Source organism: Accipiter gentilis, chromosome 33 (assembly GCF_929443795.1).
Source record: "Accipiter gentilis chromosome 33, bAccGen1.1, whole genome shotgun sequence".
Classification (NCBI taxonomy): domain Eukaryota; kingdom Metazoa; phylum Chordata; class Aves; order Accipitriformes; family Accipitridae; genus Astur; species Astur gentilis.
Genome location: NC_064912.1, coordinates 12,961,045 through 12,979,595, shown reverse-complemented (window position 1 = coordinate 12,979,595; position 18,551 = coordinate 12,961,045). Strand labels below are relative to the sequence as shown.

The following is an 18,551-nucleotide window of genomic DNA, read 5'->3' as shown; positions in this document are numbered from 1 at the left end:
TTCCACCTAAATTAAAGCTTTCCATCAGTAACTGATATTTCTCTAATTGCATGAATTTGGGCATTGAACATTATCCAGCCTTTTCTGAAGGGGTGGAGCTCCAATTCTTTTTTAAACGTCTAGATCTTACCTTTGCCAAGTATTTTCTTGATTTACTCTCATTCTGATGACGACATGCATGCAGGTAGCAAGTAATAGCAGACACACCCAGATGAAGCTGACGTTCTTTCACAAAGATATTCTCCAGGTAATCACCCCACATCGCCCATGCTTTCACTAGTACATCATGCATTTGCACAGCTGCAGAAAAAGCTTTGTTTGCTTCTTCAGACCTGCATTGTGGCAAGTAAGAATATTAGTTTTATACTAACAAAAAGTTACTAAATTATGTAAGAGTCAGATTTCTGATAGGGTACTCAATTACTTTCTTAATGATATTTTTACATTAAGTTCTCTAGTAAGGTCCCTGATGACTGTTTTGTCTTAAAGTTCAGCACCTATGAAAGTAAATGCTTTATAGTGGGAACAATTATGTAAGTGTCTAAGATCTCCAGATACTCCTTGAAAAAACAAACAAGTTCAGTGCACTGCAGTTGCAACCCAAGCAATGATACTGCGAGAAAGAAGAAGAAATGATAACACAAGAAGAACAGAAGCAAATGCATTAAAAAGTCCTTCTCTGCTAATCAAAAAAGGCAGTAAGAAAAAGCAACGTTGGGAAGATGTCATATTAGCTATCTTTTGGAGGACTACACCTTACCTAACTGTTCTCCCACCAAAGTCATGAAAAAATTTACAATCAACGTCATCTGGAAAAAGTCAGTTAGTCATCCCCACAGCTTTAAAAGTTTATTTTACAACTGGAAAAGTGAAGGAATATGAAGGTTAATCACACAGTTCTTGGTAACCACAAGATTATTTGTTTGATACTTCTGAAGTCTTCTCCAGGTTTCCTCACGTGTTCCTATTCCAAGATTTGGCATGATTCATCCCAATATATATACAGCCCCTGAATCTATGTAACTTTTCAGGCATAAAAATAAAGGAAGAGAAAACTCACATACACATTACTGAAATAAAGATACTTTTAAAGCACTGCAAGATTCCTTATTAATAGAAAGTGCCTCACTTCTCCTTTACAGAATAAGCGTGGAAATAAACCATAAAAAAGTAACGTAATGCTTGTGTGACTAAATTTTTTAAAATTAACTGTAAAGTATTTTTATCTAATAATATCAGCTTAGAGGATTACAGTGATAAATTAAAATGACCAGCTATTGAAGCAAAACTATAAAAAGGAAAGCAACTTTGTCTGTCAAAGTATATACTAGTTTCTATGTTACATTAATACGTTACTTGCTTTCAGAGGCTTTCTGCACCCTAGATTGAGGTTTTGAAGTGAACTACCACAGCAGCAGCCTGATAGATGGCTTTGTATCACTACTTCTCCTTTATAAAAAGAGGACTTTTCAGTTGGTTTTCTTTTCTCCTTCTCTACAATCCATCATTCTTGACACCCGAGATGACTTTTTAAAAATGGTTTCTATCACCTTGCTCAGCAAATGGGCAGCACAGGCAGATGCAAGAGCAAAGGTGACCTTTAACTTCCAGTTTAGTTGACACACAGGTAATCAGTAGTCACACATTCTCAGGTTCAACACTGCCATTGTTCCTAACTGTAACCTTCATAAATTCCTGACCTTAACTCCGGTGCTAAAATGCCTGTATGTTTTTTGGTAAGGTTAAGAAACTGTAAGTACATCAGAACCATGTTTTAAACTGAAACCTTTATCCATTTCACCCTGAAAGAACAAATAGAGACAGTTTAGCTGCCTTTTACTTTATCTGTGTGAATTTAAAAAAAAATTAGAAAAGATGGGGGGAGGTACACTTTCTTGTCTTTACACCTCAGCTGAAAGTAAGCTCGCTTACGGACATAAAAAAAGCCCACTGCACCTTCCATCAAAGTAATTGCATTCTGCCTATTTAAAATTCTCTCTTGTATCTACACAAGAAGGTATTCATCATTTCCTGACTTAAATTGCTATGGGAGGTTGCAGCGTACAGCTTAAAACCTGATGGATTTCATTCCATAAGTGTCCACAATGTAGCGGTAAAGGAATTATTCCACCCATATGTAACATGTAGCAATACTGCCATTAAATACCATGCATACTAAAAGTTGTTGAGATCTGAAGCAGTTTTTTGGCATCACCGAAGAAAGTTTGACTGCTAAGACATTTGTTTACTGAATTAAAGAAAGATCTCCCTCAAAATAGTAAGATGCCTGTCAGCATAAAGCAAAAATATTACAAAAGTAGTCACATGAAAGCAAGGCTTGCACCTAGGTGTTTAATTACTGCGATACAAGATGTCTCCCATGCACACTACATTAGTCTTTTCAATTGAATTATCTGAAATGAGTGTTACATTTCCATATTGCATCACACAGCAGATTTAACAAAGCACTCTGAACTATACCACCACACATTTTCTTGTGCCTTGACCAGTTGCAGCTATTAATGGGACATATACAATGACAATGAAACAGAAATGAGAGAAACAAAGATGTAGGCTAGTTTTAAGTAGCTGTAAGCTTATAGACTGAACTTTTCCCCCCCCCTGGTTTTATGTGTGATATTTACATTAAGAACATAATTAAAGCAACCTCCTTTCATCAACTATACTAAGACGTCAGTTAGACATAAGTTTGTCTCAGTATTCACAGAAGCCGGGGGGGTTGGGGGGGGGGGGTTGGGGGTGGGGGGGATGGACGGACGGACCAAAAACTTAAGCTGCAAAGCTTTGGACAAACCTATTCTTCCCTGCCCCTTCACATCTCACCCCTTGAAATACAAAACTGTTTTAAAAAGAAATGGTGCAATGTTTGCTTTAACTAGTTCTTTCCTACAATACTTAGAAATATCACCAACCATTACATCTTCAAACTTCAAAGGAACTCTCATGTATACTTCTACTTTCTTATACAGTTGTGACAAATTTTAGGCTGGTATACACATATGGAACAACTCTACTGCTCAAATACTGTGTTGAAATACTTCAGCTGCATTTTTCTCAGATGTGTCCTAGTTCCTCTTCCAGCCAACATACTTACTTGTTAATCTGTGCCAAGAACATTCCCTTCAATGCATAAAACTCAGCAGTCATCTCCTTGGTGAAGTACTTCAGATTGGTTGATTCAATAACTTCAAGACCCTGTTAAATATGCGTTAGTGAGAAAAGCCTTCTAAAATTGAAGGTTTTATTAAGATGAAAGTGCCATAAACCAACAGCCAAAATATTCTCTTGAAATTTAAATACCACGAGTTTCTAGTATTTAATTTTTATTTTAAAAAATCTGGACTGACAACAATTTTAAGTTTCCACTGGCCTACGCAAAACTATTAGATAGTATAGACAGCATTCATCAGGTGATGGGTTACCTTGGGGTTTTTTGTATTATTATTATTTGTATTATATTACATAATTTTTATAAGGTCCCAGTTTGCTGACTTTTAATCATGTTAGTGGGTTTTACCTACAATCACATTTTTTCCTTTCCTTTTAACACATACAATTTTACTTCAGTTTGCCAGCATCCATCACTCATGAGTCAGAAACTCAAAACTGACTCAGAGTTTCAGTTAGTCTTGCAATACTGTTGTTTCTTCCTATTGCAAATAATATCACTTTCTAAGTCCCTCCCATTTTTCTATCTTGTAAGATTTAAAAAAACATACTTCCACTTTACTTTTTATTCAGATAATTTTTAATATATTCAAAGTATTCAGTTTAAAGAGGGTAATGACTGCTTTTGACTAGCAGCATTACTTAAAGCAACACTCTATGCATGGTATAACACAGCCAACAAAATTCAGACCCTGTTCTGTATACAGGCAGTTTATTTAAATCTATGTATCTGATGGCCCTTGTAATCCTCCAAGTTCCACCAACAACTTCAGAGATAAAGCTACTGTACCTGCATACATTCATTTTTGCCCATGACTCCAGCCAGCTGAAGATAACATTTAACTTGCTGGCGAATCTTCTGAAAGCAGTCCACAATGGGCACGGTTGGAATAGTATGAATGCGACTCAGTATATCCAGAGCTACGTTGACCAGCCCTTGTTTTCGAGCTATCTTTCCATACTGGATAATTGCCGATGCAGAAGCATGAACTCCCAACATCGCGTTATTGGAACTAGGATCATGCTGAGAACTATTTTCATATGCTGTTACAATGGCTAGAAATAAAACGTGAAAAGTTTGTCATTATAAATAACATTATATATATACAGCAATACCTTACACAGCAATATATATGAAATAATGACTTAAGATAATGACACACTTAAATGGAAATTGAATAAAAACCCCACTTGTCAAAATCAACAACATTCCTGTATGTTTAAATAAATAAAAAAAAAAATACAAAGAACTTATTTCAAACAATGTGTTGTCTGGAAAATTACATGATGAATGCATGCTGGACCAGGCAGTTTTACCCTGGTAATGATGTTGTCTCCACATGAAAATGCTGCTCCAGTGGGATAAATCATCTGACACAATAGGTAACCTGTTCCTCCAAGTCTTTACAACAGTCTTCATATCATGTAAGCTGTTGTTCCTCCCCAGATTAGTTGGTTGCAATCCTGCATTTATTTGGGCTGCTTCTTGAAGTTCAATTATTTGCTGTGCTGCCTAGAAAACATTAAACAATATAAATATCATAAAGGTTAGTACAATAAGCTGGCCAATTTCATTGTTAGAAAAAGGTGTCCATGAATGATGCCACCTTTAAATGATCAAGTAAAAATGAAACTATGCTGTTTTAAGGAGCTGACTATTAGTTGCATAAATGACCTTTAACCAATCCAATCATTAACAAAATAGCAAAAAAAAAAAATATCCGAGATTCATTCAACGCTTTAGTCACTGACTGAAACATTGAATTCATCCACTGAATTTATACCAATGGGTCGCTAGTCTTAAAATAATGTTTGTTTACTAAAAAATAAAGGTGCCAAAAAGTACTGTCTTGCATGCTTGCAAAACATCCCTGAATAAATTCACACTCCCCTCTTCTCCACGGATGGAGTACAAGTATCAAGCAGTTCATTTCATGCACGCCTCATTCTGAAAAAATCTGAATGCCCTAACATTATTTCGTTGCAAAAAGACATTACTGATCTATACTTAATGTGTTCTTCCTGTAATACTACGGGTTTCCTTGCCAAGTTTGCTTGTCAGGTTCAACTTTGGGCAACTATGACATGTCTTTCCTTTAAACTATTAAGATAAAGATACCCTCATCCTTTCTTTTATTTTAAATGCAAATGCTTGGCACAAATTATCCCTCAAATGGTAGTGTCTTGCTTTTAAGAAGCACTTTTTTCTTAAAAAAAAACCAACAACAACAAAAAAAACGACCACAAAAACCCCACACTTTTTCTTCACCCCCATCCTTTTTCCCACACACATCTAAATAAAACCACAGGTTAGAATTAAATTGTAGCATACAGGTTTGAACTTACTACATCGACCCTAATCATAGAAAAGCAAGTAAATATATATACAGTGTGCTAAAAAACAAGGATCAAGTAAGAATAGTGACCTTAAAAAAAACTTCTAACAGAACTTTCATGAATTAAACCCCAAAACTTTCAACAGAACTTACTAGCCTAAGTTCCCTGGTCATGATTTGACTTCTTGGTAGAAACTTGAATGTACAGAAATACTATCTACGTGCTCCTGAAGGTGTTACTTTAAGAGATTCTGCGAAGACCTTAGCTTTGAGAAGTTACTTAAGTTTAGAACGGTTTTTCACTGACATCTACTATCTTCAAATTAATGAGAGGAACAAACAGAAGATGGCAGTAGTCTCAAACCTAGTAAAGGCAGCGGACATTTTGTTGAAACTTCAACAACCTAAAGAAAAGGCCCACAAACTTTAATGGAATTTAATTACCTGTAGTACAATAAAACCAATGTAGTATTCTCCAAGCTACTACTTGGCAGATAACAGTTGTATTCATTGTTAATCAACCAAATAAGATAACTATTTGGGAAAAAAAAAAAAAGCAGTCCAAATTTACAGAGTGAAATCTCTTTAAACAAAATAAATTAAACAAAGTAATATTTTCCTACAATCATCTCAGTATCAGCTCTCACAATAGCTTAACCTTGATCCTACACCCATTCATCACGTAAATTTAATTTTCTCACAGGTATTTAATCACATACTATCTGATATTAAGAAAAAGTAATTACTGCAGTGCAAATTCATGGCTGCATTTGTACCTCTGTCAGTCATTGACTGATTTATCATTTCTTCATGAAGGATATATACATATTAGATTACTTTAAAAGCTTGTTTTAATTGATATCTGAAAGCATTTAAATACTTTATTTAGCAATACTAATCATTTCATGCTGCAGATACTGCCATTCTTAGGGGAGGAAAAACTTGAATATCAGTGAAAATTTAGCAGGAAGGAATTAATTTCATCAAGCCTTCTAGTGGTATTGTATCAGCTCAAACAAATGAAGCATTGCATCTATTTACGTGACAACTTCCTCTCAATATGGAGAACACTTCCATACTGATTCACTTGATCTGATGCATCAACTTATACTATAAAAATTCAAAGGTATAGGCTGCTGTGTAAGCTCTACCCACAAGTACAGTCATTTTAGCAGAGGTACCTTACTTAGATCATGCAGATTTAGTTACTTACAGATCACACCAGGCATGACACACAGGGTGAAACTACTGATCTTAAACAGAATTAGAGAAGGTGCTATATCAAACAGAACTCAGAAAGCAAGGTCCTCTGCATTTCTACATGTAAGGTTCATTCATAGTTCTCCGAGCAATGGTCCATCAAGAAATGCATCCCTGTTATGAAATTTCAGATTGTGTTGCACTGAGATATTCCAGAATTTCTCCCCTGGAGACGAAAGGTTGCCTCAAGAGTAACAAGAGCTAATCTTTGTCAGGTACATGTTTATCAGGACACCTAAACAGGGACACGCTGAGCCTAAGTGACAAATGAATGGCATGTTTTGTCCAGATCACATACTGCATGACAAACTGAACACAATCCTGCTCCAGCCCCACTTCCATACTCTGGCTGCAGCTGTACAATACAAATCAGAGGACACAAAGTTCATTTTCAAGAAGCTTCTGGAAGCACCTCAAGGCCAAATCTGATTTTTTTTTTTTTTTTTTTTTAAGATGAGTTTTAGGCACCTACTTCCATTCAATTATACTTGGCAGTAACATCTACTCTCAAAAATTCTTCTCTTACAGTTGAAAAACTAATTATTTACACAATTAAATCCAAGAGAAAAACAAAAGGGTGTTGACATTTCATACATTTCAAAAGGAAACAGGAGTCCATTTTTGTTATGGTGAAATATGTGTAAAAGTTGCAAAGGACACAAGCTATGCATTTTTCACCATGTATAACAAGTTATTTCACCTCACATTAATTAAACTGCATATTCTATATTATGCAAGTTGTCCCAACTGCTTCCCAAAAATATTTCTGGAGGTCTGAAAAAAGCAGTCTCAAGTTCTTATGATCTCTTCCTGACAGGACAAGAAACAAGTGCTTTTCCCTAATTTTCCAAGTGGACCATTTGCAAGTAACATGTATGCCAAAGAGAAAGACTAAACACACAGGGTTTAAACACATCTTGTCTTGAAATTGACTTGTCAATGCTGTGTGAACAAAATAAAAGATTTCTCACAGCAAAAATAAAGACATACCTGGTGTACAGCATCTTAAAACAAGTTTATGTTTAAATAAATGCTGGAAAACAGTACATTCTTTGCCTTGTAATATTTAATGATTTGAAGGCTAAAATATGGCACACTTAAATAAGCATTAAGAACCTGTTTATCAAGGATGAAAGAAAAGGTAATCTTTTACTTTCCTTATTCCAAGAATACTCCTTTAGAGAAACAGAAAATAGTATGCTCCCTTTTGAGAGCAAAATGTTTTCAGGATTCAGAAGCAGCCAACAAGCTCTACCTTCTCCTAGAAATGGATGACAGAGTTAAGAAAAAAGTAAGTAGAAAAACAGCATAAAAAGTGTTAGCTTTGCCCATCCTCTAAGTAACTGGAAAGTTACTCATCCTTTATAAGTCAAGGATTCAAACATGCAGGCAAGAGTTGATTTGAACATCAGTTCTGTTAAAAGCCACATGCAATATACTGCCATAATTTTACAGGACAGTATGAAATTCAAGCTACAAACTTCCTCCCTGTTTTAAATTATTTTAACAAAGAATTAAGCCACTGAAGATTAGATAATACTCAACTTTTGGCAAGTTTGGGGTTTGGTTTTTGTTTGTGGTTTGTTTTTTTTTTTTTTGGGGGGGGGGGGGGGGGAGAAGTCTTGGGGGTTGGTTGGTTTGTTTTTCAAGTTCTTGTAACCCCAAATTCACTAGCTGTCCCTCATTTCATTCTGGATAGGACAGCTCACTGCTTTCATTGCCAGAATTCTGCCCCTACTTTAGGAGCAAGCTTGTCTCAAAACTTTATGCTTGCTTTGTCTATTTTTGTCCAGAAAGCATATAGATCTCTCTCAGATCACAAACTAGTAAGGCCATAGGGCTCCATCCAGTTCCGATTCAAGCAGTCCATTCCTTCTCTGTTCAGCAAAAGGCCCCTGACAGAGGTTACCACTGACTCAAATCTTCCAGCTGACCTACTCACATGAGTACTCCACAACAGACTGGAATTAAAATTAACCAATTAGTTGGAAGCAGTGACCTTTTCAATCAGCACAGCTAAATTTGGACAATGCCCACCCACATGTAGACAAGCACCATTATGGAATACGGCCTTCCACTCAGACCAAAGAAGTTTTCTTTCCTGTAGCCGGCATCAGATAAGATGAGGGGAGCAGAGATCACTCTTCACAACCCACATCATCTCTCAGTCTGTGAAGCAATGTGATTCAACATGGGAATTCTTTTTACAAATTACTATAAGATTTTAATGCAGTGTTGAACACAACCTGCCAAATGAGCTAGCTGGACAACTAATAAAGCTGAAGACCAATACATGAAGTTGAGGCACGCACATTATTTTAACTAATAAAATGCACTCTACTTTTCAGCAAAACTTGTATACAACTAAATCCCTCTCCAATGAGTAATATCATATACTTAAAGACTAGATTCCTTCCTACTTCCTTCCTCTGATGCAAATCAGAACATTTAGCAATACAATGTAGAAATGATAAAGAAAAGGTAAGGCTCACATTGGCCAGAACCTTCAGTATTTTTCCTAAAGGTAGTAGTGCTCACCTGAGAAGTCCTTCACTAACAACAGACTTTTACAGTTTTTGGTTCTTTGACCTTAATGCTTGAGCCACAGGCATGTTCAGAACTTGCTCAGCCTGTTGAGAACGCTACTCCTCAAAGGAACACCAGCATTTCTAAATACACTTTTCCCTTACTAAGCTAAATGTTAATGCCCCGATTAAAAAAAATAAATATTTAAAACCAAAAAATATAGGAGTACATTACAGTTGAGAAAATTCCATACAGCGTTTAACACATTAAACTGAAAAGAACACTTAGGAGGTTATTCCAACACTTCTGCAAATAATGTAATGCAATAATATACCCACCCTAAATGGATCTCACTTCAAAACCCACTGAACATTCAAGAACTCCAAGTACTGCAGTGCATTATGCATTAGTCCACAAAGAAAGTTGAACTGTCTGATCAATTTTTAAATAGCTACCTCTGCATGCCACAAAGAGAACAGATTCAGGTAAACTGTAAAAACTTTAAATGGAATCCAAATTGAGATGCATATTCTTCAACTTTTAGCATAAATACACCATTATGAAAAACCGATCAGTACTATATGGTAAAGTATTTTATGCTCACAGTTACTAAAAGTTCTGAAACCTGCTACTGGAAAATAACTGGCAATAAAAACTTTTCATGCTTACCTGAAGAAGAGGAGTATGAACATGCGAGACTACATGAGGAAGCCTTCGCCATTCTCGAATAGCTAAACTACTCGCCATCTCTACCAGACGCTCAATGAAGTTAAGCTGTTGCTCTTCTGGATGGCAGATTGCCAAGTATCCTCTGTACATATTCACTTTCCATGCCATCTCTTTTGGACAGCTCAACTCCACCTGGTAATGACATGGAAAAAAGTCTAGTAAAGATCATTCATACTCAAATGCAGTCTTTTTAAAATTATTTTTATAAACACCTTCTTAAGCAAACACTCAGTTTTATTTTTTATAAAAATTAGCTCATTTTCTAAAAATATCAGACTAAAATATCAAAATTTTTGTCGTTAGAGGAGTTTCAGCTCTCTTAAGGTTACTGGCAAGGACAAGCTAGCAAACAAATTGCAAATTCAGCACAAGAGTAGAAGTGCCTGCATACAACCTGCTGTTAGGGTATTTTTACACTGACAACTGTAGTGTAGCTCAGAGACAGCTGAGCAAGCTGAAAGCAGTCTTGCAACAGGAGTATGAAGCTGACTGCAAACCAATTCACCCTGTATAAAGAAAAAAGATGCTTCTCAGCAGATAACACATACTACCTCTGAAATGCTTCAGGGGCTCCAGAACAAGTAATGTCAACTTCTCACTTAAAAGGATCTCGTCCCTATATGTCAGCACAATTTGCCAGCATTATACTTCCTAACTGCCTGCTCTAGGACGTTACTAAGTTTATGAGAATAAACAGTTAATAATTTTTTAACTAATCCACAACTTACCTTCCCATTTATGTCAAAGTAATTACAGAGTACAGGTGCGAAGTCAGGTCATAGTGCTAAATTAATTGAAAAATAATTTTAAACCATTTTCTTAAAATCCTGGAACAGTAGAAATATGGCAACTAAAACCAGAAAAGTACTTGAATTGTGTAGCAGCTAAATTCTGTGAGTATTTTACAGTAAACTTGCACTTAACCAATGCTCACTAGCTGACGCTGCAGGCCTTAAATCTAGAACTTTTTCAATTCTTTCTTCTGCTTTACATCAAACCCTTTATGGTTTGATATGCAACACAGAAATCCTTCTGCATTATCTTCTTGTTGATATACTGTACCTTAACCATTACAATTGTTATTTCTGTTATCCTCAACTGACTTTTATGCCTGAGCCAGCAAAGAGAAACTGCCAGGTAGCAACCTTACACTTACACAGTGAAAATAATCTCTTTCTTTATTACATTATCTACTGGATCATTAAACACAATGGCAATGTGAGCAAATGGAAATGAGTCTTGGGTCCTATCAAAGGCCACTTGCTGTTTTAATAGCTCAACTTTAATAGGTAGATTATTAAAAATGTTTCACAAAGATTTACAAAAATTGATACATATTTGCCATCCTTTCTGACCTCTCTTGTGAATCAACCATGGAACTTGATAAAAAACAGCCACATTAAAGAATATCAATAAAATTGGAGTAGCAACTATAGCAGCATAGAATCAATTATTCTTTCACATTGTAATATTTATGCAAACGTGTCCTGACACTTTTACAAGCATCTGAGTAGAGCCACAAAAGCTCCATTTATGGCTTCAGCAGCATCTTCTCCTTTGTCATTTAGTAAATGTCTCATTACTGAAAATATCTCATTTAATATAACTGCAGCTAAAGCATATCAGCAGTTACTCGCGGTTGTCACTTCTACTCAACTTGCAAATCTCCACAACCAGAACCTGTCAGACATGATCTATTTCATTCTGTTCGAACTCAAGGTTTATAATATACTGTACAATACAGTTCTTATTTTAGGCTTTAAAGGTTTCTCAGATAATAGTATTTCTATAATTAGCCACTAAAGTTACATACTTAAATAGGACACAAAATACCAATTGTTATAAGAACAGAAGTAGTTCATTAAAATGTAAATATAACCTATAAGATAACTTTTTGTAGCATACGCAGCTTGCTACTTACAGATTGGGCTTCACTTTGGCTGATAAATGATAAAATCCATCTTTAGAAACACATATTCAATTTGAACCATCAGGACTACAAATATTGAAAAATTCCATTTCAAATGTTGCAATAGTTGGACACCCTTAATTTAGGTACCATCAAAAGACAACACTACCTTTAATTAATTAAACTTTTACTGTTTCATAGTTCAGCCTCTAAAGCAAAACATAGTGATAGCATCCACCTATTTTCCCTTCTGACAAGAGCAAGTGTTACAGAAGAATACCATACTACATTTTAAAAATGTAATATTCAGTCTGATTTTGAAGAAAGTAAGAGACACACAAAACTCAGCATTTTTATCACGCAAGACTAAAGTTGTCACAATGAAGCATGCTCTTAGGGTTTTTTGTATACAGGAACTTAATCCTGCAAGATATTGGAATTAAAGGATGCTCAGCATTTTTCATAATCAGGTTTTATCTTTTGCAAATATTATGCAACTAGACAGTCAGCTGTCAATTTGACATGTAACAATATTAACTGGTAAGTATTGGTTCAAACTTAAAACAGCACTGCTGAAACAATAAACCCCAATTAAGTGAGGGACTAATTCTTCCAGCTCTCTCTCTGCAATATGAAAAAACATTGCCTAAGGCTCTGCTCAGAGATTTGTCAGTAAAATTATATTTTAAATATGTAATTCACTCCCTTATTCCAAACTGTGGCATCCTTAGGAGAGTAATTTCAGTAATGTTACACTATATAGCAACAGCGCAATGAAGATCAGCAAGCTCCATTCCACTTGTGATTTAGTGCAGTATTCTCACCTTTCAGATTTCAGTTCTACATCTGGTTTATGTTTCTACATTAACTAATCACAGTTTAACAACTACCTACTATGAAAAGAGGGCATATTTCCTTAAAAAAAAAAAAAAAAAAAAAGAAAAGAAAAAAAAGTTTCAATCTTCTACAAAAGAGTGATAGGTACCACATACAAAGTTAAAAAAAAAAAAACGAAACACAAAACACACACACAAAAAAAACCCACACAACCACAAAAAAGACAAAAATCTACTGGTGACTCCAATACAGAAGTCTGTCATTTGCCCCAGGAAGCCAGAGATGGCAGTACATGAGACATTTTATAGCAACCTCAAGGACAATAACCACCAGCTTATTCACATGGGATGGTTCTTAAAATAGTTGGAAAGAAGATGCCTAAGAGAGGATAAAGAGGAAGTAAGTTATCTAAATATGGCCAGCTTTTTGCATATGGAAGAACTCATAAAAATTTGCTCTCAGATAACATCATCTACCTACGTATTTTCTGTTGCACCTTTTCAGACAATGGGGGGTTCATTTACAGCATGTTTCCCTAACCATTTAAACTTTATTCAGACAGACACAAAAAAAGTGTTTATGAACACTTGGAAAGAAAAAAGATCTTCCAGATTTAAATCTTTCAAAGCGTTATTTTCTGTACATAGTGGGCCCCCCGCCTTCAAACTGTTCTGTAACAGCCAAAAGTTTACGGAGCATTCATTCATCAGGCACATGGATAGCACAGAATACAGAGTCTCATGAGTGAAACCCAGGAAAGGACAAAGAGAAGGTTAAATGTTTTACAAGTGCATGCTGTTCAGCAAAATGAATTACAAGCAGAACACAATAATGAACTCCATAATGAATCAGGAAGGTCAACAGCAGGAAAGTACAAACAATACATATTACCCACTATCAAATGAAGATGGTAACTACCTCACTTGCCATACACAAGTTCCTTGGTTTCTAACAACAGAAGCTAAGTACTGCACTGGTTCCTAAAACATCATCTATGCTACTTCAGATGAAGAATATATCCAGAAAGGCTGTGGCATCTCAGTTTTTAGAGATACTAAAACTCTACTAGACAAGGCAACCTGATCTACTTGGGCCCTGCTCTGAATGAAGCATTGGACCAGATGACCTCTAGAAGTCCCTTCCAACTCGAACTATTTTATGGTTCTGTAAACTTTACATTAAACTATAAAAGTATAATAATCAATGCATTAAGCTTCTGAGAAAACCTTGGAACATCAGAAAATTCCAAACTAAAGTTTCCTGATTCCACAGAACATCCAATAATGAACTTACAGGAAACAACAACTACTAAGAGTGCCTCAGCACTCTCTGTCATAAAAAAATTATAATCTAGAAATCTGTACAATTATTATGATCTTTACTTCTAGCACAAAACTTACCACAAATTGTCACAATTGGAGAGCAGATAAAAGTACTTTTTAGCCTTATTTCTTTTTTTCATAAAGATTGTAGATTTAAACAAGTGTCACTTCACAATATCCTACTCTTTCTTTTAAGTGGTCTCAGTAATTTTACTTGTATACTTCCTAGTATAAAGATTATACACACAAAAAATTGTTTGGGGAACACATTTGAAAGTCAATCATCTAAAAGTTAAGTGTGCCCTCGTGCTTATGCATTATGATTCTATTTACTTTATAAACCTACTTTTGCAGAATGAAAGTATTTTTTTCCCCCAGAAGTAACCTATCCCTTTCTGTAATCCCAGAGATCCTTATTCAAGTCCAATCCCCATCTCGCTCCCTGTCAATCAACTCAAATCCTGTCTCCTGCACAGCCAGTCTCATTGATGCACCCTGCAACATTTAATTCAATGCCTCTCTCCTCTCTGCTAGTTTTACCAAGCCCTTTACACTTTCTCAAAAGAAATCACTTTCTTCAACTTCTTGCTTCGGTCTATTTACCCAGCTATCCCTGCCACTCTTAGTCATATTTATACTCCTCCAGCCTCCTTCACCCTCACCTCATACGCTTATCATTGCTTCCCAATCTCAGGCTTATTGCCCGAGGTTCATTACCTGATCATCTTGTCCCTCATCTCTCATTAGATCTCCACTTTGCAGTCTTGACCACACTGGCTCCAACTTCTGGTGCTCCCAAGATATTTTAAAATTATATGTAATGGATACATTGCAAAATCAAATGAGCCTTATTTTAAATGGAACTAAAGTAGACTCAAAATGAGAATAAAGTTAGAAAACCAGCAGTTAATTTGCAGTAATAAAGTATTTGCGTTAAAATTAAAAAGAAAGCAAAAGAATACAGATACAGGAGGCAGTTCCCAGACAGACAGCAGAGAAAAACATTGCTACTGAAAGAACAACAAACTTTCTATTATACCTCTGCTAAGCAAGGCTATAAAATCTAAGAAACAAAAAAACCAGCATGTACCAATACATTTCCCACCACATATAAACAACTTCAAATTCGTCACTGTCTTCATTAAAACAGTAACTGCTGGTATAATCTGCTGTGTACACAAGCCTCACTAACCAATCAACACTGAAACTGACATTTCATGTGTTGCTTTTTCAGGGATTTTTTTTTTAACAAGGGTCCTGATACACAGTCTTACAAATATTCCTCAGATAAGCTAAGGTATTTAATGTAAACCACATTTAGCTGACAAGTCCCTGACCCTCATTTCACTAAAACATTTTCATATATGTTTTAATCCCCTTTCATGTACAGAGATAATGAACAGAATAAATTGTGTTTCACAGTTTTAACTTTGGGCAGTAGAAGCTGGGAACACTTTGGCTTTGCCTTTCAAGTGCCAAAACAAAACAAAAACAACAGGGACAACAGTCTTTTGCACTCTTACACCTGGAAGCATAGTTATGTTGCCCACAGACAGGGAGATGATAATAGGTGCATTTTCATTCCCTTTCACAAAAGCAACATTTGTTTCAGTAAAGGTGTAAAATACAAAAATTATCCCTCCCTAGTATTGTATTATTTAAATATCATATACTTGCAAGGGTCCCATTTTAAGTTTCTCCACATATCCCTGCTGGCACACACTCCTGTGCCAAGCATTTGTTGCTTTTTAATGACTCATTACCATGCACGCTGTCCTTCACCTGCACTGGCTCAATTTCTTACATAGTACAGCTTTATAAACAGATCGAAAAGTGAACCAAGTTTGTCTGTTGAAATGGCACGCTTCAGTTGCCAAAATAACCAGCCGTGTGCTGGGACATCAAGAAAACTTCCAAAGAACAGTTCACTCTTTCTGTGAAATGAACTGTAATGCTGACTTGTTAGAAATGTAATCAGTAAAATGAAGAAAGAAACTAAACATTAGCATTAAAAGCCCTCACTCACCTGCACCAAAGCCTCCTTCATAGCAGTCCAGTTTGAGACCCTCCATGCACATTCTAGTACTAGGTAAGGATTTATATGGCCTTTTGACTGCCCATATTCTGTCAAAGGTTCCCATTGGTTCAATTCTTTTGAGCAACTAAGGAAATCAAAAGCATTGTCAGTCTGGTTATCAAAAAATAAAACTTCAATAAAAGTGACTATAGATGTTGTGTATCAAAATATTATCTGCACATTTGTTTGTCTATGAACAGCTTTGCTATCACTGCAAAAGTTTTATCCAGATGGGAAGATTTATTTTTTTTAATTTATTTATTACCAATTATAATACAGAAATCTGTGAACAGGGAAGAGCTGCATTTTGCGTCTCCCAGAACAACCATTTTAAATAGGAAAAACAAATTTTAGCTCCAGTCTGTTTCCACCAATAGCAAATTACATTTTTACAACACTTCAGGCATATCACTTCTGAGGGTCTGTTAAGGGAGTAAAAAGTAGCTTTTTTAATTCCCTTAAGTTTCCCCTATATCTGAGCTAAGTCCTGAGCTAAGTTTATTCTCGTAACTAATGCTTTAAACCAGCAGGGTATTTTATTTCTATTGCAGGGTAAAAATACTTGTTCTATATCAGCTTTAAAGTCTCACCGAATCCAATGGTCTTCCCAGAGCTGATACTCGGGAAAGATTGAAGGGGAAGCATTGTTCCTTTCGTGCTCTTTTTTAGCCTTTTCCATTGCTTTTTCATAAGTTTCTTGTGCCTAAATAAAATTCAAACCATTTTATTTTTCCATCTGCTATATACACATTAGCTCAACATTCTTTTCTTTTTAAGAAAGTTATAAGAAAACTTCTATAAATTCTAAGTTTAAAAAAAAAAAGTGTGTGAACTCATTCCTGAATATAGTCATTACTTGGCAGCTTTACAAATCTCATGAAAAACTGATGGATGTGCTCAAAAATCTAACCTTATCTAGGTATTACATGGCCTCAAACTACTACTTTAGCCAGTAGAGAAGTTGTGGCGCTTTCAATATTAGAAGACTGAAGTTGTTTATTAATATTCAGAATATTTTCTTGCTGACCAGAATACCGATCCTGACAGTAGAACTACTCAAATTGTTTCTAATATCAAAAGTGTACCTGTTCAAAAAAGCCATGTTGCTCATAGGCAATAGCTGTTGCTGTCTCTGGGAATTTACAGCGTTTCTGCCATAGTCCAGCCCACATATCCTCTTCTTGTAACAAAGAGTAGAGCTCAGCAAGGGAATCCAGTATTTCCTAGAATGTTAAACATATTTCTCCACAGTCAAGCTGTCCTTATAAAGCATAGTAGATAGCAAAACAACATGTTCTCACCAAGACAAATTGAGAAAGACATAGAAATAGAGAAGTGTTTATGTAAACTCTTTTTAAAAATCTAGAAGGCAATCAATTAGTAACAACCAAGTACTGAGAACAGCAACGGTGCATTACATGACCAAAAAAACCCTTCTTGCTTGCCTTCCCTTATATATCAGATCAGATCATAGAAAACAAAATTGTTTAATAAGCCAACAACTTGGTCTTTAATGTAAAAAGGATCTGTAATATTTAGCCTCCTCAACTGATTACAAACATGCCTAGGCAGATCATAACAACTTGACAGACTATTAAACACAACAGTACCTGTTTACAGGGAACTCAATTTTGTTTAGCTAATAATTCTTTAAGGTCATATACCAACAGACTTGATTAGGGAAAGCACATTCCCTTTGAACGAGACAGAGACAATACAGACTTCTACTCAAGATTTAAAATTAGGGGCAGAAATGGTTTCATCTAGTTCTACAGTGCTGCAGAGAATTAGCGTCAAAAGCAGATGGAAAAGAGGGATCAAGTGAGAAAAGTATAAAAATATCAATGACAGGTGAAAGAAAAGCATAAGAATTAGGTAAGACACAAAGTAGTCAATGTTGCAAGTGTCTGTATTCACACAGACATAAGGACAAGAATTTCTTCACTGAATTAAAAAATTGACACTACTTTAACAAGCTTCTAAACACAAAGATTTAGAAGTGATTGTCCCTTCGCACCCAGCACTGTTGAGGCCGCACCTTGAACACTGTGTTCAGTTTTGGGCCCCTCACTACAAGACAGACATTGAGGTGCTGGAGTTTGTCCAAAGAAGAACAATGAAGCTGGTGAAGGGTCTAGAGAACAAGTCGTATGAGGAGCAGCTGAGGGAACTGGGGTGGTTTAGTCTGGAGAAAAGGAGACCGAAGGGAGACCTTGTCACTCTCTACAACTACCTGAAAGGAGGTTGTAGCAAGGTGGGTGTCAGTCTCTTCTCCCAAGCAACAAGTGATAGGACAAGAGGAAATGGCCTCAAGTTGTGCCAGGGGAAGTTTAGATTGGTTATTAGGAAAAATTTCTTCACTAAAA

At 35.8% G+C, this 18,551-nt stretch overlaps 1 protein-coding gene across 5 annotated transcripts in view; it reads right to left on the bottom strand.

The window, feature by feature from the left end:
- Positions 1-18,551, bottom strand: part of TRRAP (transformation/transcription domain associated protein) — a 102,013-nt gene that overhangs the window by 24,598 nt on the left and 58,864 nt on the right. For 3 of the 5 annotated variants that reach the window (XM_049790935.1, XM_049790934.1, XM_049790936.1), the window contains 8 exons: positions 17,271-17,408; positions 16,776-16,888; positions 16,135-16,270; positions 9,981-10,172; positions 4,474-4,702; positions 3,980-4,245; positions 3,116-3,216; positions 131-332 (listed from right to left, as the gene is read on the bottom strand). In XM_049790935.1, the coding sequence (XP_049646892.1) occupies positions 131-332; positions 3,116-3,216; positions 3,980-4,245; positions 4,474-4,702; positions 9,981-10,172; positions 16,135-16,270; positions 16,776-16,888; positions 17,271-17,408 (1,377 nt within the window). The remainder of the gene's footprint in view (positions 1-130; positions 333-3,115; positions 3,217-3,979; positions 4,246-4,473; positions 4,703-9,980; positions 10,173-16,134; positions 16,271-16,775; positions 16,889-17,270; positions 17,409-18,551) is intronic. The other 2 variants (XM_049790937.1, XM_049790938.1) reach the window with 1 other exon arrangement.